The sequence below is a fragment of the Callospermophilus lateralis genome, chromosome 2, assembly GCF_048772815.1.
Source record: "Callospermophilus lateralis isolate mCalLat2 chromosome 2, mCalLat2.hap1, whole genome shotgun sequence".
Lineage (NCBI taxonomy): Eukaryota > Metazoa > Chordata > Mammalia > Rodentia > Sciuridae > Callospermophilus > Callospermophilus lateralis.
The window spans coordinates 114502196-114523441 of NC_135306.1; the positions used below are offsets into that span (position 1 = coordinate 114502196).

Below are 21246 nucleotides of genomic sequence, written 5' to 3' on the forward strand. Positions count from 1 at the left end.
AGTGCCTCTGCCTTAGAGGAGCCCATGTCCGAGAGGCTGCTGAATACCATTTGACCTGGCCTGGCCCTGGCCTGAGGGAAGAGGGGAGCTGCAGCTTGTGGGGAACCCCTGGGTCCCAGACTCTGTAACATCACTCTACATGCACCAAACTAATAAAACTTTGACAAGAGTCACTTGCAGGGGCCCTTTGGTGGCCCCAGGGCAGCACCAACACCAACTTTAAGATTCAGGTGTAACCCAAATCCTTGTGTCTGGCAGGGTCCTTCAGAGGAAAGCCAGGTGTCCCCACTCCTCCAGAACCTGGTGTCTCCTAAGGGCCAAGCCTTTGCTCTGCTCACCCCAAAGGGCAGAGAAGGCTCCATGTAAAAGGTGACCTTTGAAATGTGGCTTTGCGGTGTCTTTGACCCTTGTCCTGCCTGACTCACATCAGGTTCTCCATTTAGGGAGCACGTTGCCGAAGGCAGGTGAGGCTGAGTGCTACGCCCAGACCATTCTCCCTGCTCTTGGCTTTGGGGCCAGCCCTCAGCTCCATGCCTTCTGGGGCCACAATTTGGCACTGCCCTGACAACGGGAATTTGGCTCTTCAGAAGTGAAACATAAACCAACCCAGTGAAAAAAGAATGTTCCTACCACCTTGAGAATAACAGCCATGATGACAAACAAGGTGGTGGCACCCACGGGCTCAGGCTCTGGGGAGCTGTCAGGGCATAATTTGCATGCTAAATACAGTATTTTTAGCACCAAAGTTGGGAGCACTTAACTTGCCCTGAACACTTAATTATGGACTTTGATCTTCTCACTGATCCCGAATGTAGCACTAAACCTTGTGAGAAGTTCCTCTCCCCGAAGGTGGCAAAGTTTCTCATTCCAGAAGGTGGGCAAAGCAGGCCCCTGGTGTAGCTCAGGATGGCCAGTAACCTCGTGACTGCCTCCTGGGGAGGGCAGCAGACCCCAGGGATTATAGAAACCCTCAGAACCTCTCAGCTGTTGACACCCACCCCACAACCAGCCAAGACACACACAGGCACACGTGCGTACGCACCCCACGTCTGTGGATGATCTTGACCTGGACGGGAGCTTAAAGGCGGTCTCGTCATGAGCAGTCTTACGAGGACAGACAAGTTTCTTTGCTGAGAGAACTGAAGAGATGACAGAGGGAGGCAGAAAGATAGAAGGAGGGGAAGGAAGGACTGAGAGAGGGAGGGGAAGGAGCCCTAGAGCAATCTGAGGAGAGCCCTGTCAGAGAGAAGAGGGGAAGAGGGCAGGGCAGGGGCGGGAGGCGGGGCAGGAGAAAGTTGCCCACAGTTGTCACGAGGCTTCACATCTTTCATCCAGACAGCAGATTGACAGCTAGAGTGGGCAGGGGGAGGGCTGGGCTCCACCCCTTCTCCCCTCAGCTCTTCAGGGGCAAGGGAATGGGTGGAATGGGACCTGGGGACACAAAGGGTGGAAGGGGGTGTGGCCCAAACTTGGCTCTCTCCAAAGAGACCCTGGCCCTGGCCCTGGCCCCTTTCTCAACGTGGTTGGAGTAGTGGGGGTGGGAAGGAAGCCCTCCAAGTCCTCCCTCCTCACTACCTTTCTCTGCACTCTGTGTCTCCGTGGAGTGCCTCTGAATCCAGGGAGCACTTCCTTGCCTTTACAGCAGACGGTCTGCGCACCCCTGCCCACCCTTCCCTAGGACACAGCAAGGGTCACCACCAAAGGGCCGGACCCGCTGGGTACTTTATGGTTCCCGAGTGGGAAACAGAGTTACAGAATTACAGAGGATCCAGCTATGACTGCCAGGCTTCAGGCTTCAGGCTCTTATTCTTCCCCAGGTGCGTTTGGAGGAGTCTCGGGGGGCCACTCACTCGGGAGAGGTCCTGGGGACTTGAAAGCGAGTGGCCCGCAGCCTGAGAAATTGCATCATTTTATCCATCTGCCCACTCGCTCGTTGTCTTAATGAGTATTTACTGAGTAATTACTGTCCTCCGGGTCCTTGGTAAGTTGTTGGGATAGAGCAATAAAGAAGGTGGTCTGCCTTTGGGGGTTCACAGTCTGACGGGACAGGCATTAACCCAGTACTCACACTAGCGTATGAACAGTCCATTTCTCCTGGAGCTGAGCTCAGAAAGGTGTGGAGACCACTGCCAGGACCTTGGGGAGTACAGCACAGCACAGGTATGGGCCGCACAGCACAGGTATGGGCCGCACAGCACAGGTATGGGCCGCACAGCACAGGTATGGGCCGCACAGCACAGGTATGGGCCGCACAGCTCTAGGCCACAATTTTTCTAGATGGTGTATGAGGCAACAGCCCCAGAACACTTTGGCCTTGAACAAGCATGTGGGGAATTGGCAAAGGCAAGAAGACTAGACACAGAACTTCCTGGGTGGTTGGGGCAAGTGGGCCCTGGAAGAAGCAACTGCAGCTCTTGCTTCCCAGGTGGTCTACGACAGGAGCAGCCAGGTTCTTGCAACTAGGAGCATTGAGGACGGACCTGTCTGGGGGACGGTGTCCTCACCTGTGGCATCCTTTCTTTAAACCATCCCTGTCCCCAAAGACTGCATGGCTTCTGTTACCTATTGCCGCTCAGCCTTCCCTATGCCTGCCCACTGGCTCATCACTGGGGCCAGGACCCAGGCTGTGTCGGTAACTTAATCTCTCACCCGTGAAGGCACTGCTGTGGGCTCCCCTTTTGCCCTTGGAGGGCATTCCCATGCTCTCCGCTCACAGAAAAGCCTTTCATACCAAGAGGGTGGTTTGCCCGGCTGGCAGGGATGGCCGTGACACCCAGATCTCCTGAATCTTCTTACGTCATCCGTTTTCCTCCTGCTTCCTGCCCAGCCCTGAATATGTACTGGGATGAGTTTTTGATTGTCAGAAGATGTTTTGAGAAACACAGAGGGAAAAACTGTTTGGGACCTGAGATTTAGGGTGATACCCTAGGGGTCCATGCAAATAGTAGTTGGCTGCCTCAGCAACCAAGTGGGTGCTGAGAGCAGAGCTGGGGCAGTTATTAGCGGTAAAAGGGCTAGAGTCTGGGCATCTATGTTCCTGAGGGTTCTCTCCTGCCAACCAGGCACTCAGCGTTGCTACATTCAGGTTCTGGTGATGAAGCAGGAAGCTGGTGAGGAGACAACAGGGCATCTTTGAAGCAGAGAGATCACCCCGGCTCTGTGAGATTAAGGGAGAAGGGGAAAGACAGTAGCTGATGAGAACCACTTCCTATTCCTGCTCCCATCCTTATTCTACCCAGGGTTACCCCAGAAGAGGGAGCAAGGCAGTAGCTGCTGGGAAGAACCTTGGCCCATCTAGAGCAACCTTTTACTCTCACTTGAATCCATAGGCAGCCCCAAGATCATGGAAATGCCTCATGACCACTGCACTGGTCTGAGGCTTCCTCCCTTGTGCACACACTCGGCTTCTTTCCTGAGACCTTGAGCTGTGTTGAGGCCAGAGACAGGGAGCCAGTCTCCCCAGAACCCGGGGCAGTGGGAATCAGGTGCTGAAGGTGAAGTGGAGGGTGACAGGTGAGGAAGGAGGCAGTACTGTTGTGGGGCTGAGTGGGGCTAGGTGTGGAGCGATGGACCATGGGGAAACAAAGCCAGGACATTCAGTTCTCCTGGATTTTCCTGACCATGTCCAAACACTCCGACCTGTGGCCCCCAGGAGTGCACAGCATGAGAGGAGACATTTGGAAATCAGGGTCTGAATTGCATCCAGGGCAGTTCAGAGAAAGGATAGGGTGGGGAAGAAGGAAATTGCTCTGGAGGAGACAAGTTCCATAACCCCAAGAGCAGGTGCTGCTATAGGGTCCAGAGCCAGCAAAGCTGACAGCAGGACCTGTCCCCAAGCCCTCTTTCCTGCCAAACCTCAGGTTCCACCCACCTTCTCATCCTCTTCCTTAAGTTGCTCTATTCAGCTCCCTGCCCCATTTTGTGTGCATACAGACCCTTTACCCATTTGAAGGCAGAGTAGGGTCCAGCAAAACAGTTCATCTGTGTTATCCTACCTTCTCCTGGTGGATGCAAACGTGCACCTTTGCTTTGCTCACACTGAACCCCTATTGAGTGTTTGGGGCTCCCAGTCAGGCAATCTGTAGATCACCCTCACCACAGGACCTCAGTAGGCATGAATGACCAGCAGGCTTGTCCTTGCCCTGTAGCTGACACGACACTATTTTAGGTATTTCGAGGGTCACAGCCCACTCCAAGGCACCAAAGGAGACTCTCTGCTGCCTTCCCAGATGCATTGGCAAAGGAAACCAAGCAGCTGCTCCTTGAGCATCCTCCTTCAAAGCTTCCCCAAAGCTGGATGATCTGTGCCCTATTCCAAGAGCAATATCCCTCTGATTAAGTGTTGGGAGCTTAATAGCCTTGCCCTTGGACCAGCATGTTACCTAATTTAACCATTACAACAACTCAGGGATCTAAGCATCATCACTGTTAAATGATATGACCAAGGCTAAGGGAGTTTCAGAAACCTGAGGTCATGTGACTAGTGGATGGCTCAGCCAGGATTTGCACCCAGGTCTGCCTGCCTGGGCCCACTGAACCCAACCTTCCACAGCTTCCTTCCTCTGCCTCAGGCCAGCCTTGTTCCTACTCTCCCTATCTTTCATTATATTGCAGCAAAGCATCTGCTGCTTATAATCTTATTCAGTAAGCAGAGGTGGAACACAGAGAGCAGACAGGGTGGGATGAAAAACCAGCAGAACACAGTGGTGTGGCATTTGGCATCTAGCAAAGAAAGTAGACCAGAGAGCAGCCCTCTGCACTGCACTCAGAGGGTCCGGGTGCAGTGCCCTTGAGGGGTGTGGTCATCTCCTGCAGTGCAAGCAGAGAAGGTTTTATGGACAGAGATGGGTGATTTGCATCTTGAGGGTTAAATAAGATCCAAGCAGGCACTGGTGGGAGAAGGGAGCTCAGAGCAATACCACGAGGAACCAGGGACTGGTGATCACAATGGCAAGAGAAGTCGTAGGAAGAGGAATATGGGTCTCAGAAGGTCTGGAGCCCTGACTGGAGGGCCCGAACAAGTTGGAGAGGTATGTTCCACCGGGGTGGGCAGAGAAGGAATGATCCTGAACAGAAATGACCAGAGCCGCCATCCTCATATTCTGGGAGCCCTGCCCTACTGACTGCCCTCCTTGCCACAGCGTGAAGACCTGCTTCCTCCCTCTTCATCCTCTCCCCTCCTCATTCCCCAGCTGGAGCACCAAAGGGAGCCATGGTCTCCGCAGTCTCTTCATTTGCTCAATGCTTCTTGGGTGCATCCAAGCCCTCAAGAGTTTTCTGTAAGCCTGCCCCCCTCCTGAGGGAGACATAGATGCCCGTGTGGACTTCTACCCTGAATGTAACTGGCTAAACTGTCTTGTTCTTTTGGGTTTTCCTGCTTCATAGCTGGCAGGATTCCACCAACAGATTCCTGCTCCCAGCACAGGCAGCTGCCCAGGGAGAATGGCCTGGGCTATTTTCCTGACTGGGGACAGGCAGGCTAGGTGATGTCATCTCCAGGCCCAGGGATGTCCTCGGGAGGACTGGATTGGTTCAAGCAGGGTTTAGAATGGGAAAGGAGACCCTTTTCTGGATAGAGGGTAAGGAACAAAGGGGTAATCAGAGGAACGTCAAGGAAGAAAGAGCAGAAAGATAGAAGAGAGACAAGGGAACCGTGAGGCTTATGAGTGCTGGGCTGAGAATCCTCGCAGTAAATCAGTTACAAATATGGAGGCCGAAGCCCAGAAAGTCTAGGAAAAGCCCCAGGTAGGAAGGGGCAGAATCAAGACCCCAATTCAGGTCTGGCTGGCCAGTTCTAAGTCCTTTGCCCATCTCCTACCGCAGGACCCCACTTCCTTACCCCACACAGAGCTGCAGGGGCTTAGGAAGGCAGGGAGCATCCTGACTACATCCACTCTCTGCTTGGAACATGAGTTCCTGCACCTCACATTGAGTCCAAGCTCCCGAGTCAGGATGTGCCTCAAGGTATCCCTGTTGAGGGCCCACCCCCAGGCCTCTCCACATAGGCCTGTCCTCCCCCACAAGCAGCTGTGTCTCTTCCACATTCTCCAGCCTCTGGGCCTCTCTCCCAGCCCAGGCTTCACCCCTACTCTGCTCCATCCTTGTCTTCTTCAACATTCACATCTCCCCCAAAGCCCTTTCTGATCACCCACACTCTGCTTAGAAGCTGACTTTAGGAGGGGAGAGGGAAGGTCAGGGTGTGATTGTGCTGCCCAATCTACACCTGAGGCTACTTAAATTTATTGATATTAATTTTCTTTCAATCTTAGTAGCCACATTTCAGGTGCTCAGTACCGCCTGTGTCCTATTGAGCAGTGCAGATCTAGAATCGTCCCCACGTTGTCCTGTTGAATAGTGAAGGTCCAGAATGACTCCAAGGTTCCAAGTTTGAATAACTTCAACTAGAACAGGGGATAAAGTAAAGAGCAGGCCTCTGGAGGGGGAAGAAATGTTCAGTTTGGGACAGTTTGAGTTTAAGGATTCAAGTGGAGATGTCCAGTAAGAAATTGGGGCAACCAGTTTCTAGTATCCCCCACCCCTAATTTTCCCAAATAGGGCTCGAAATTCCACTAGAGACACTCTTCTTGGGAATCCAACTGTAAAGTCCCTGAGAACCTCCAGAAGACTGCTGTGTTGAGATGTCATGCTGTGCGTTGGTGTGGAGTCTGGTGAAGGTGGCTTGGGAAAGGAGAAAGGGGTGCTCACAGACAGTGAAGGGGTCCCTTTGGCCAGGCGGGCCCAAACCTATTACTGTTATTGCCTCTAGAAGGAGAGGAATCAAGGAAGCCGGGGTCTACAGACCTCAGCCTAGACTCGGGGTCGTCCAAGCAGCAATGATACCCAGGTACAGTTCTGTGCACGTGGCCATGGGACCCCACTGGTCTCTCCTCAATCTCTTACCAATCGGATAAGCCAGGCACTATCCTTCCCTGTGGCTCTGTCCTTGCCGTTCCTATTGATGTAGTTGCACCCAGCTTGTGTGAACATGCAGCCCTGACCCTCTCCTCTGGCTCTAATGAATCCGGGACTTGAAGCTCTTTCAGACCTCAGGGTGCAAGAAGATGAAAACAGCCCTGAGCACCCACCTCTCCCCCTCCTCCTGCTCTGATTGTTCTGGGAAGGACAGAACTTCCAGGGGCATTTTTAACTACTTGTTTTACCTAAGGCTTAGTGTCCAGGAGAACCAAGGGATCGCGTGGGTGGCCAGCAAAAAGCGAGAGGAGGGGACAGTCTGCTGTGTGGCCCATCTTCCCTACTTGGCCACCCAGGAGAAGAAAGCCTTCCCCAGCCCAAGGGCAGCTGGTCAGTGACTGCCTCTGTGGTTGTACCAAAGAAGGGTGCAGAGAGAAAATACGGGATGCCCCCTGGTGGTGGTTCTCAGCCTTGGTTGTTCTTCAGAATCACCTGGAAATTGTTCACCATGCTCACAGTAGGATCCTACCTGGAGTTTCTGGTTAAATTGGCTGAGGGTGGGATGGGGTATTGGTATATTTTAAAATCCCCTCACCTGCAGACTACCATGCAGGTTTGACTTCTAGCTTCTGCTCGAGGATACAAGCCAGCTCCATGCAGCTCCTTGGGCTGGACACAGTTTAGAGACCACAGAAGAGAGGATGTGATGTATCAGCGCTGCTAAAATGGACTAATGAACTCAGTAGGGCTGAACCTGAGGCAGCAGGTTTCCTCCGCCCTGCCCTTCTCAACCCATGCTAATACTAGGCTGCTGACTGGGAACCCTATGCCCAGCCAAATAGTGTGGCACACAGGGGTGGGCCTGCCAACTGGCTCAGCTGCTGAAACTAGCTGCAGATGGGGCAAAAGTGTTCCTTTCTCTGAGAGTTGCAAAACACCCTTGGGCTGGATGGCCGCCTTCACTGTGCAGCCTGGAGAGGTGGAGAGAGCAGTATAAGATCCATCTTGTCCTACTCCCTCCCACAGGCTGGCTGCTCTCCTGGAAGTCCCCTGGCCACTAAGCCAGGGCCTCCATCATACAAAATTAGTGTCAGAAGCTCTAACCCACCCCCACCTGCCCCCGACCAACAGGCCGGGCCAGGACAGTGGATGGGTGGACAGGGTACGGTCATGGGAGAGCTGGCTCTCAGAGTGGCTGCTAGGGAGGAAAGTCCATGCCCAGCCAACTCCACATCCAGTCCAGATGACCCACCTCTCAGCTGCCCCTGCCTCCTCCCTCCACATGAACTCACACATATTACACACGCACACAGAACACCAGACAAATCACACACACACACATCCTCCAACTCTCCTCAGCTGCCCCCACCTCCCTCCCATGTGAGCTCACACACGTGTAATATACACACGGCACACACACACCTGCATGCCCGCACACACACACCCAATGCTAATGCTGCTGGCCCCTGTGTATGCCCTGTTCCCACAGCTCAATGCATTTCCAACAGAGAGACAGATTCGCAGTTTTATTGTCCCCAGGGTTTGAAACCTGTCTGTGTAACTGGACACAAAGAAGGATGGGGCCAGGGGTCAGGAAATAGGGGTCCCACATAGGACCACTCAACTACAGCTGAGACACATTTCCTTAAACCCCAAGACACCATGTGGGAGACAGGCATGGGGGCCTGGGCCACCAGGAAGGTGTGGTCAGTGTGGGGACCAGGGTCTGACTGAAGCCTTACATGGTGAGCAGGCATTTCCTCTGAACTCTGAGCCCCTGCTCCCTGTGAAGCAGGTGAATCTGGCTAACTTACCCTAGCCTGAGGTGGGGACAAGGACACAAGATGGGAGCTAGTTGGCACCACTCCCCTGACTCCTAGGCTCCCTTTGTCTTCAGAGGGGTTTCCTAGAATGCAAGGGCCCCATGAACTCCGAGGGAGGTGGCAGCCATCTTGTGGCTGGAAAGGGAGCATATTTGGGGAGCTTGGGTCTCTATAAAGGAGGAGGAAGAGGCCAGGGGTCTGCTGGAGATGACTTGGAGGAGGTGCTAGAAGCAGCTGTCCAAGCCAGGGCTACAGCCTCAGTGGTACCTCTCCCCTTCCTTCCATCCCCCAGGACACCAGGTTCCTGTTTCCTCTCAAGGTCAAACAGGCAGGTGGGAAGGGATCCTTCTGGGAGCCAAGTTTCATTTCCACCAACTCCTCCCCTTCCAGGTGAGGGGATCCCAGTTTGTCTAACCTTCTGTCTGGGTTCCCAGCTCAGTACCTCCCAGAATAGCCAGTGGAGGCTCCTTGCCCTCTAGGAAGGCCATGGTGCCCTGTTTTTGACTCTGGAGGGCCAGCTGTAGGGGTGTGCAGCCTACTCCATCCTGGACATCCAGCTGGGCACCAGCATTTACCAGAACTTTGAGGATGGCTGTGTTGCCTTGGAAAGCAGCCAGGTGGGCAGGTGTCCAGCCCACCTTGTTGCGGGCACAGACATCTGCATGGTGCTCCAGGAGGTTGATGACGCCCAGGAAGGCACCCCTCTGGACCACCAGGTGGAGGAGTGTCCAACCCGACTGCTCAGTAGCATTGGGGTCAGCCCCGCACTGCAGCAGTGCTAACACCACTACCTTCTCCTTGTAGCAAGCAGCCAGGTGCAGGGGTGTCCAGTTCATACCTCCAAGAGCACCCAAGTCTGCATGGTTCTCAGCCAGTAGGTGGATAATCTCCAGGTGGCCCTTGTAGGTGGCTAGATGCAGGGGTGTCCAGCCCGGTGGGTGGGCAGCTCGAGGCTTGCCCCATACCTGAGCAGCATCTTGCAGATAAGGTACTTGCCCCTGGCAGCAGCAATATGCAGTGGGCCATAGCCATTTTCGTCAAGGGTGTCAGGGGCCGCCCCACTCTTCAGCAGGTGTTGGATGGCCCTCACTTTGCCCTGCTCTACTGCCAGGTGCAGGGCTGTCTGCAGGTTTTTCTGCTGAGCATCCAGCTCAGCCCCCTGTCCTGTCAACAGCTTGATCAGACTGACATGGCTAAAGTAGGCAGCCACGTGCAGGGGAGTCCTGCCCTCAACCTCACGTAGGTTGGGGTCAGCTTGACGGGAGACCAAAATCCGTGCCACATTCTCAAAATTGTTCTGTGTGGCCAGGTGGAGTGGGGTCCAGCTCTCATGCTCCTGAGCATCCATGAGGGCCCCATGGTCCAGAAGCAGGCAGGCAATGCAGTCATCCCCATTCTGGGCTGCAAAGTACAGTGGGGCCCAGCCATCCTCATCCACCAGGTTGGCATCAGCACCATGTGCCAGGAGCAGAGCGCAGAGGTCAGGCTGCTGGTCCTGGGTGGCGATGAGGAGAGGTGTGTAGCCAGAGGCTGTCTGGCAGTCCACATCAACCTCATGTGCCAGGAGCAGCTGCACCTGCTCCATACTTCCCTGGGCCACCATGAAGTAGAGGGGAGTGACCTTGTTCTCATAGATAGGCAGCAGTTCCTCATCCCTTGGATCCAAACTCTTGCTGTCAGAGAGTTACAGGACCCTCTTCAAGTAGTCTCTCGAGTCTGTTGGAGGAAGATATTGAAAAAAGAGACCTTTGATCTGCCCAGAAGTCATCTTGGCCATCCCCCTACCTCTTGGAGATACTATCTGGGAGCAGAGTAGAGGGGTGAGGGCTATACCTTTCTGGTATCAAGGACCTCTGCATTCTTCCCTGTCACTGTTAGATTTCCAGGTTTTGTTTTGTTTTTGCTTTTTGTCTTGAAGAGCTGAGCCTGCAGTTCTCCTCTTGCATAGAGGAGTTCAGAGAGCCAGAGCTGGGGAGGCCTGGGTGCAAACCCTCACTCCAGCCCTTAACATCCCCCTGACCTTAGTCTGTTCTCTGCCTCTTTGAGCCTCCGTGTTTGGTTCAGTGATGAAGAATGCTCAGCTCATTCTACAGTGAGAGGACAAGTTAGGGAGGTAAGAACTGGCAGGGAATGGGCTTGCAGGAGGTAAGTCCATCCAATGGGAAATGTATCTGTGGTTGGACCTGTATGATCTAAAGCCCCTCTGAGGTCTTCAGGCCTCACTTCCTCTACCCAGTGGCCTATTGCAATCAAGAACTACCATGATGACTGCCCAGGCCCAAACCTCTCATTTGTCTGGGTGGACACCATGCATCTGTAGTTATCTATAAATTTTTCAATCTCCCAAGTAATTCTGCAGCCCATGCTGAGAACCAGTGCTCTATCTCTTGAGTCAGGAATGAGGGAATCTGGTCTTGCTAGGACTCAGACCTGAAGGGGTAGCAAAGCCAGGACCCCAGGGCATGTGTGTTTCCCGACTGTGCAGCTAGGATCTGGAGAGGGCCCTTCCACCCTGGATATGTGACAGGCCTGGGGTGAGGGCATTAGGGAGGGTGGGGAAAGGGTCTGATTGGATTCCACTTTCTCCTCTCTCTGAATTCTGGTCCCACCATAGCACCCCAACTCACTGCTATCTGTTAGCTCCTGGCTGACCTCCTTGTGGACTTGGGGAGGCAGAACTGGCAGATACAGGGTGGATGAGCAGGGCAGTTCTCACTGTGCCATACTCCCTCCTCCCCTCTCTCCAGTGCTCCCTGTCACCCTCCAGCATGCACATCCCACCATGATCTGGGTGACTCTCCTTCTAAACTATTACTCCCCCAGCTGTCCCCAGAAGCAAACTCTATGTAGAGGAGATGTGGCCAGAAAAAGGAGGCCCAGGACCTGGCTTTCCCTTGGGGCCACATGAACTACAGGATAGATCTGTGGGTTCAGCAAGGAGTCCCCTGCTAGCTCTCAGCTAGTTCCCACATCAGAAAGGAGCAAGAGAGCAGAGAGATGATGCAGATGCCCACAGTGCGACACCTTAGGAGAGCAGTGCCCTCCATCTGTAAATTCTACGCATGTGAGAGAGGTTGTATCCTTCCCAGGGGTTCTGAGCCATGGCACCACTAGTCCTTGCAGCGCCTTCATGCAAATTAGGAAATGTTGTTCCCTCTGGGTGTAGGCAGCCCCTAGCTGGGCTCGTGGCCTGGTGAGCAGAGTGAGGTTGGCTTTTAGTCTCCACTTACCCACTCAGCCTGATGACCTTGTAAAGGACACAGCCTCTGCACACATGCCCTGCCAGAGACCCTGGAGGTCCATAGTGGGCTCCAGGTAGCACGGGAGTGGGCTTTCACAGTGTGTGCACCCACCTTTTGGGGCTGGTGCAGTGATGGCTTACAGGACACCTTCCTGGCCAGGGTCTCACTCTTGGGGTCTGTCACAGGGTTCTGGAGCAGGGACAGTAGCATGTCTGTCTTGATTGTGATGTCTGCTCCGCAAGGGAGACAGAGAAAGGAGGCAACGTTAGCCAGCAGTCCTGTCCCATTTTAGATACTCTGATGTTTCCTGTGTCCCCACAAAAGCCCATTCCTGGGCTCATGTAGGTCTACATATGCACACAAGGAGGCAGGGTCCCAGTCTGGCTTGGCAAGGACACATTTGGCAAGTCACTGACCTTGGGGATCAATCCTTTTCCATTAAAGTAGGGGGCAGGCCCAGTTGTCTCTAAGGTGCTCACACATGAACCAGATAATTTTATTGTCCTTTCCAGGCCAGTGACCTCATGTTATGGGATGTTTTCAAGGATGCTGTACCCCTGAAAGGACCCAGGACTGGCTGGAGAGCCCAGCAGCAGGCCAGGTTCACAGGTTGCAGCTTCTGCCACCTTCTGTAGGTATACATCTGAGCACCCACTGAACAGACCTCCGTCCTCAGCTGTCCTGGTTCTGTGATGCAGATTCTGCCTCAGAAATCTCTCCAGGCACTAGTCCCATGGGTATCTGCACCGCTCTCAGGAATGGGCTGGGGCCCAGTCGTCCACCCTCCTCTTCCCACCCATGCCCCGCTAGGCCCTAGACAGGGAAGGCTACAGGAACACCTAGAAAGCAAGGCCTCTTCTTGGGGTCCTGGTCCCAGCAGCGCCTCATCAGGTCCACCATCTGCTGGGCCTCGCCTGGCCATCATCAGAGACAGGCTGCAGGGAGGGCCGCATACCACAGCCACTTTGATGATGACAGTCATCATGTTGAGTCCTGTGAGAGGAGTCCCAGGCTGAGCAGGTGCTAGGGTGCAGGGGCAGAGGGGTCTGGCAGGAGTGTGGGGGCTAAGAGGACCCCAACACAGTGTGTACTCAGGAGGGGCTCTATGAATGCTCAGTGAGTAAACAGCTAGATTTGGGACCCACTTGAGTCTCTGACTTGAGCATCTCAGTCTCTGGTCTAGCTCTAGCCCCCTTCCAGGTGAAGACTGGACATGAACCCAACAGCAGGCTTCTGCCGTCCAAAGGCAGCAGGGAGGACACACAGGCCAGGCTGAAGGCTTTGGCTCTCCATCTGGCAAGGCTGTCCACGTTTCCTCACAAGCTTTTACCTGCATCTGGGTGGCAGGGGTGGGGGAATGGCCAACAAGAGCACCTTGGGGACAAGGGACTTGGAGCCACCAAACAAGCCCTGGGCTCACTTTTACTATCATGTGAGCTCTAGATACAAGGGGGCAGAAGGAAGGAGAGCGAGGTGGGAATCCCTGAAGAGCATTTGGTTTCCCAACAATAAACCTGTGGCTTATTCTGCCCTCACTAACCTCAAACCTCCCACAGCCCCTTCCAGGACCCTAGCTGAGGGGACAACCTCTGCCCCAGACACAGAGCCACAGCCGTCTCTACCTGAATATGGTTTCTTCTGAGAGAGGAGCTCCCAGGTGACAATCCCAAAGCTGTGATGAGGAAAATGTTCCCTGAGAGACTGGGAAAACCACCATCACCCCAGCCAGGACCCATGGACCCCACAATCCCAAATAAGGCCTCTCCAGCCAGGGTCCTCCCAACCCTCCCCTTCCACCAGGGCAGGGAGGCCCACAGACCTCATCCCCATCCCACCCTATCCATTGGCTTATGAGAACCAGGTGGGGTGGCAAAAAGCTGCCTCCTGGGCATGTGATGAGGAGCCCAGTCACCCACTCACCCATCCACGTTCGTACTTGGGCTCCACAGCCTTGTTACTGTCCAGGAACATCTCAGGGGGGATATAGCTGAGCATGCCCCACAGAGCCGACCTCTCGATGCCCTGCATCTGGGTAGACTGTTCCATCCACTTGGATAGACCAAAGTTTGGGAGAAAGCCAGGTGGCAGGGATGGGTCGTGATAGAGCCATGTCTCTAGGAGCTGGCTTTGGTTTCTCATCCTCCTACTAGCTTCCTGTTCCAGAATGGGTCCTCTCCTACACTGTCTCCCTGCTCTACCTGCTCTACCACTGTCCAAGATGGTCTTGGACAGGTTACTTATCTTCTCAGAGCCTCTGTTTCCTCATCGGTAAAATGGAAATAATATGAATTCTTAATTCTCAGAGGGCTGGTACAGGCATTAAATTTGTTTGTATGCAAAAGCACTCAGAGCATATCAGGAGCTCTTGGCAGGTCCTTCCATTTTCCAGAGGGACAATTTATAGTCATCACCTTTAGTGATCTTCTGTCCATCATGGCTCTCCTGGCCCTGAAACACTTAGGCCACGAATGTTGATCCCCTTTTCTCCCCACTTGAAAGTGGGGTCTTTCACTCACAGATTGGCCATTCATTGAGAGTCAACCAGAAGAGAGCCTGAGATACCCCTCTGCACACTCTACCCCCACCAGGGCAACTTCAGATAGGGTGTACCTTCAACCGTGAAGTAGTTTCACAAATGATCATATAGACTTGAAACTGGGTTAGCAATAGGAAGAAACAGATGTAATGAGGTATACCACCATTAGAGGCCTGAGGGACAGATCAGGGAAGACCTCCATGTTACTTTGCAAGCTGAAGATGACTAGGCCTTTGCCAAGTGGATAGAGGAGTAGAAGGACAAGCAAAAGTCCGGAGACAGAAAAGAGTATGGCATGATCTAAGAACTGCAACAAATGTCCATTATGACCTTTCATGAAGATTATCACATTTATAAAACTTACCCAAGCAAAGAAAGACAGGAGTCGAGATTCTCCTGTCCATTTTAGAACTGGAAAACTGAGGCCCACAGAGTATTATTATAAGTATCCTGATACCCAGCCTCAGGCACCACATTTGCTGCTTATTCATCTCTTGTTCAGATGTGTCAGTATTTGTCCAAGAAGAGCCTCTACCATGGAAAGGGGGCAAAGAGGCCCACCAGGGCCCTCACCTTGACATGCATGCTGCTGTCCAGCAGGATGTTGCCTGGCTTCAGGTCTAGGTGGAGCAGAGGTGGCTTAATGCTGTGGAGGAAGTTCATGGCCAAGCTGGTCTCATGGATGATGTGGAACTTGAGTTGCCAGCAGAGTCTGTGGGTGGGCAGCATCTTCTCCAGGGAGCCATTGGCCATGAACTCCAACACAATGCCCAGGGGCTGCTTGCATACCCCATAGATGGACACAATGTGCTGAAACTTGATTTTCTCCATTTTGGTTTCTTCTTCAATGAGGCAATTTACATCAGAGCTATGGAGAGTGGGGAGCAAGACATGGCCATGGGAAACCATCAATTAGTAGAACAACCAGCAGAATACACAAACTAGGCATGCTGCCACACCGAGGGGACCCAGAGAAGCACCAGGATCTTACAAGACCCTGGAGGAAAAACAGAGGCATGAAGTGAGGTCCAGCAGGCAGCATAAATGAAAGCTCTGTTGGCCAGTGGCGACAAGTCAGGAAGCAGAGGAGTCTGCAGGCTGAGGAGCCAGCCCATTCTACAGGGAAGACCACACAAAGCACGTATCAAAGCCTCCCATTTAATATGGATGCTTTTTTTTTTGTGTGTGTGTTTATCTTCCCCAGTAGATTTTGAGCCCCTGGAGGATTGATATTATGCCTCATGCTTCTGTTTCAAAATATCATCTATTGCCATTTTGAATATGAAAGTAATATATATATACCTTATAAGAAACCTTGGGAATACAGAGAGCTAGAAGAAAGAAAATACATCACCAGTAACTCAACCATGCAGACTTGGCCTCTGTAAATCTTTTAGTATTTTATAACACATTTTCAGGGTGTCTCTTTCCCTTTCTCCCCTCCTGCTCCCTCTTCCTCCCCTCTCTCTCACCATCAGATGGCACATGAAGCCCGAGCACTTCCTGTGTTTTTATTATCCTGAAGGATGCTTTTTAATGGTTGTGCAGAATTCCATTTTATGGACGAACTATAATTATTCCTCCTTGTGCTCCCCACAACACATTGCCATGCATCACACAATACGTCTTTGTTGAAGCAAACTGAAGTCAAGACTTAAGGGAAGGCCTCACAAAATAAGCATCTGCAAACCCTCTCCTTCCTCTCACTGTATGCACCCACGGAACAGTAAATATGCAAATTGTTACAGGCTGTTTGGGGCTTGTGGGGATAGGGATTAAGGAGAAATGGCTTTTTTAAAAGCACAGTATTTGCAAAACTTGATGGCACTGCAATCAGACGCTGCTGGAGATGTGCTCACAGGGCCTCCCTGGGAAGCCAATGTGGGAGAACTCTCCCGGCACCTGAGCAGGCTGGCTACTGGATTTCTCCTGTTCTCGTCCTTACTTCCCCCTACTCTTCCAGCTATCTCTTCCCCAGCTCTGTGATATTTTTGCTTCACCACTAGTTATATCTGCCTGACCTTGGGGAAGTGAATTCTCGGAGCCTCAGTTTCTAAACTGTAAAATGGGAATAAATCTGGCCTTGCACAATTCCCATTCATGCCCAGTCCTCTTGAAAGAGTTGCTGCTGCCTCACCTCTGGTGTCCGTACTTCAGTGAACACATGCGGCCTCATGTACTGACAGATTTCTAGCTCTTGGTTGACTGTTCAGATGTCTTGCCTTTATTTTTTTAAACTCTCTCCCCTCAGCCATGGGTCCACCTCCTCCTGGGTTTCTCCCTCTTATTCTGGTCCCTCCCTCTGTTTCCTTCGCAGGCTCAGAGGACTTGACCACTGGACTGGAGTTTAGACATTCTCCTCTTCTCTTCTTACTCAAGTTTCTCCAGTCGACCTTGACCTTGACATCTCTATACTGAGTGTGTCTAGAGCTGAACTCCTGATTCTCCCTAAAACCTGCCCTTCCCTTGGCCTTCCTCATCTCAGTGAACAGGGTCTCCAACCTCTGATTCTCTGTGAAGCCCCTGGCTGCTTCTGGACTCTTCTCTCACTCCCATGCCTGGGCCCTTGGCAAGTCTTCTCAGCTCTGTTTTCCGAATTCAGCAAAAGTCTGACTGCTCCTCACCACCTCTGCCCATTTGCATCTTGGCTCAAGCTTCCTGCTTTTCCCTCTTCCCCATTACAGTCTACAGGGTAGCATGTCACGGCCTTGCTAAGGGCCCTTCAATGGCTCTCTTCTCCGTCACAGTAAAAGCCTAAGTTCTTACAATTGACAAGATCTGCCCCATTCTCCAGTCATCATCACTGACATCATCTCCTAAGCACTCCTTTTCTCACTCTGCTCCTGCCACACGGACCTTCTGCTCTCCTGCCCTCATGTCAAGCATGTTCCCACCCCGGGACCTTTGCATGTGCCCTTTCCTCTGCCTAGAACACTTACCTCTACCATGTGATTACTCCTTCAGCTGCTTCAAATATCTACTCAAATGGCACCTGACTAGTAAATATTTCACAAACAAGTCTATATAAAATGCCCCAATCCCTTCATACATAGCTGGTCTCTAAATTAATATTTCTAAACTGAATGTATTCTTAGAAGATCAGACCACTCGACTCTCTTTAGATATTTAAATCAAGAAAATGGTCCAAAGTGCTATAGATAAACATTTTATATGTTTATTGTTTTGGTTTTGTTTGTTTATTGTCTTCCTCCATTAGATTATAAACTCCACAGGGCAAGAACTTGGTTTTGTCCACTTAGTGCTGAGAATGAATGAATCTCATCCCTGCCCCAGCTTCGGTCTCCACCAAAAACAAACCTTAGTATTGTAGCTGCCACCTTTTCTCGGAAGCCTACTTGGTGACTCTTCTTGGCTCTTTAAAGTGGCTTTACGTTCATCAAGTACAACGCTGGACTCGGGGTCCTCCTTCCCAACCTGGGCCTCTTTTCACATGTCCTTTTTGTCAACGACACTGCTCAGTAAATATTTACTGAACACTAATGCTGTGGCAGACTCCAGGGTGGAACAGTGGACCAAAGACAGGCGACCCCACCCCCGCGTCACAGGATGGGTGGTCCTGGGGACCTCTGCTCCCTTGGCAAGTGGAACATCACATGCACCTGACAACCCTCTTCCTCAAGGTGCCCCCCACAGCCCACCCAGCACCACACAGGGATGGTCTTACCTCCTACATATTGCTTGGTCCACTCCTTTCCCCATCTCTGTCACCAATGCTCCTATTTGGGCCCCATCACCTCTTGCCTGAGCGAGGACAACAGTCTCCTATCTGGGCCAGCCTCGCTCCACTCCGTTCTCCACACAGAGGCCTGGTTGATTCCCCGGCCACCGCCCCTCCTGGAGGAAGCTCCTTCGTCCCCACATCAGCCACAATGGCCTTGTTCCCGTCCTCGCTCTCACACGACCCTCCTGCCCAGGTCCCTTGCACTCTGGGGCCTGTTCTTGGAAAACCTCATCGCCTGCTTGCCTCTCGCTCATTCTTCACATTTCGGATAGGGTGACGTCCTTGGGAGGGACATTAGCTTCCTCTGAGCTCAGTCAAACATTCGGTCAGTGTATCTGAGGGCGGCAAAGCTCCCCTTCCACGTCTCACAGTGGCAATTTACGTGTACACATGGGGTCACCAGGTGGGTGTCCTTCTCCCTACAGCCTGTGAGCTCTAGGAGAGCAGGGACACATCTGTCACAGTCATCACTACCAGCCAGGGTCCAGAACAGTGTCTGACACGTAGTCAATAAGCGGAGAGCAATAAGCGTTTACAAACTGTTTGACCAGATGGAAGAAGGACCCAGCACAGCAATGCTACGATTCCAGTGGAGCATGTCACAGTCAGCAGCCATTAGTCACCACTGGTCCCTTACCCCTTTCCACTGGGAATCCTTGAACTTGGGGGAAAAACTCAGCTGGAGGCATCATTGTTGTGTAACTGTGTTGTCACATTGAAGCCATCCATTTCCCTTTGTTCTTTATTTCAAAGGTTATAAATGATTTGGACAGATCCTAGAACCATCTCACCCTATCCAGAAACCAACAGGTGGAGGTGGGAGGGAGACAGTCTCACTCCCACTCTCCACGGGGTGGGTGAGGGTCTGCAAATTAGGAAAGTGTGTCTGGAGAGTTTGCTTGGTGACCATAGAGAACATGACAATAGCACCCAAGTAAGAAACCTTCAGGCATCTATTGATGTCCCTGGATCTCTGGGAGGAGGACATGGCTTTTGTGCTGACACTGCAAGTGTCTCCTGCATGGTGACGGGGTGGAGGCACACAGCATGTGCACATGAACACAATGGGAACACACAGTGGGAAAGAGATGGTAAGCAAGGCACAGAGTGTAGCAGTGGTGCACATGACAAAAGCCAGGGACAAAAAATGGACAGAGATCCTAGCACTCCAGACTTGACCTTCCAGCAGGACTTGAATGAGAGCCAGTCCAACAGACTGAGCAGTCTCTGGCCCCCAAGTCTCCCCAGACCCAAGTAGCTGGGCAGGACCCCACCAAGATGGCCATGGGGAAAGAATGTGCTACAGCTCTCAAGAAGCCCAGTCTAGCCCTGAGAGTATGGGTGGGGTGGAGGGTGCCAGGGGTTGCCAAGAGCAGGCATCGCGCTCCAGGGGGAGGAGGCAGGACAAGTTTGAGAAGTCAGGTGAGATAAAGGCGGCTTTGGAGGGTAGTTTCTTTGCCTCTGACCTCTGCTGATTCCACAGACAGGCATCAGGTGTCTTCTCATTTCAGGGGCAAAGAAAGCCATGGCTGGGCCTGGGAAGCTCAGGTACCAGGTAGAACTTAGAAACACTGGGGACAACCCCAGCCTCAACCCCAGCCCATCCTTCTCTCAGCATTTCCTGGGCCGGAAGCTGGTCTGGCCTCAGTTTCTCCTCTATGAAAGGAGAGGGGTGGGGTGGCAGGTTCCTGGTGGCCTCCTGCTGGAGACAAGGGGAGCACTTGATGGCACACTGGGTCCTCCAGTGCGTGTGTCAAGCTTGGAACACGTGACCACAGCCACCGCTGGCTACTTGATGCCAGTCGTCCTCGAAGTCATCTCAGGTGAAGATGACTGCCCAGCTGCTGCTCCAGGGGGCTGGCGGCCATCAGGTCAGTCGGGCTGGACCGCCCTGGCCCTGCCCCACACTGCACACTCCTGGCAGCCTGGGTGGCTGAAGGAGCCAGGAGGCACCCTTCCTCAGTCTCAACCGTCCATTGATCTTCCCCAGCTCTCAACCCCAGAGATAGGGAGGGGTGCAGGGCAAGGATGGCATCCCGAAGCTAGAAGCAAAAGTACAGCCAGAGAAGTTGGCCTCATTTTATTTAGATTAGTGCTGAGTGGAGATTGGTTTACATCTTCCCATAACTCAGATGTAGAAGGTCTTTGAAGGGTTCAGGACTGTGCTAGGAGTCTCGTTGCGGAGCATGGAACTTAGACCCCACCCCCCTCGCAGCAAGTATGGAGTGCAAAAACTTAAAGGTCTGAATCTGTTTGTCGGCTGCTTTGATGCTTCTTTTGTTAGTGTTGGGTTTTGTTTGTTTGTTTGGCATGTTAAAGGTCAGCAAGGAGGGTCAGCAGGAAGGGTGTGGGTATGGGGTGGAACTGCTCTGCTGGGAGCTTCCCTTCTGGGTGATGCTCTTGACCCTGACCACATAGGAATCAGACCCCTGGCCTGGGGCCACCATGGGGGAGGTGGGCTCCTTGGCCCCATTATCAGGGGTGGATAGCAGCTAGAACACGGCCCGGCCCTCTTCTGGAAGGAGGACTTTGGAGCAGTGTTGAGCTGTTGAGAATCTGGCCTGAGAGCTCAGAGCAGAGACTTGGGAGGGAGGGGAGGAAAAGTCCCTGTAGAGTCCAGACTTGGGTGCTGGACGGATAGGAAGCCATCCTGGTGGGTTAAGGTAATAGGACATGGAGGCAGCCCAGGGAAGCAGTAGTAACACATTGTGATGGGCTCCTTTCTTTCTTTCAACTGTGTGCTTCCTCCCTCTGTCCTGGCCTCCTTTGTAAGTGAAAACTTACAGAGAAGGAGGTCCACCCTGGGGATGCAAGTTGAAGGGGAGGAGAGTTTCCTGGTGCTGCCAAGTGGGTCTGGAGACCAGGAAATGGCTCTCATCTCAGAGACCCTCAGAGCAGGGACAATTAGAAGTGCTTCTACAGCTGGGTCTCCCCAGGGGCAGTGACAGAGTGAATCCTTGCCCAGAGGCAGTTGCTGCTGGGGGAACTATG

General features: G+C 52.7%; 1 protein-coding gene across 1 annotated transcript; it reads right to left on the minus strand.

Moving 5' to 3' along the window:
- Nucleotides 1–9145: 9145 nt before the first annotated feature.
- On the minus strand, nucleotides 9146–20123 carry Ankk1 (ankyrin repeat and kinase domain containing 1). Its single transcript, XM_076841868.2, is given in 12 exon segments — nucleotides 9146–9669; nucleotides 9672–10451; nucleotides 11363–11398; nucleotides 12085–12207; nucleotides 12817–12900; nucleotides 12903–12935; nucleotides 12938–12970; nucleotides 13600–13649; nucleotides 13890–14043; nucleotides 15080–15384; nucleotides 19947–20087; nucleotides 20089–20123. Coding segments are annotated over 12 exon segments (2298 nt in total).
- Nucleotides 20124–21246: the final 1123 nt, after the last annotated feature.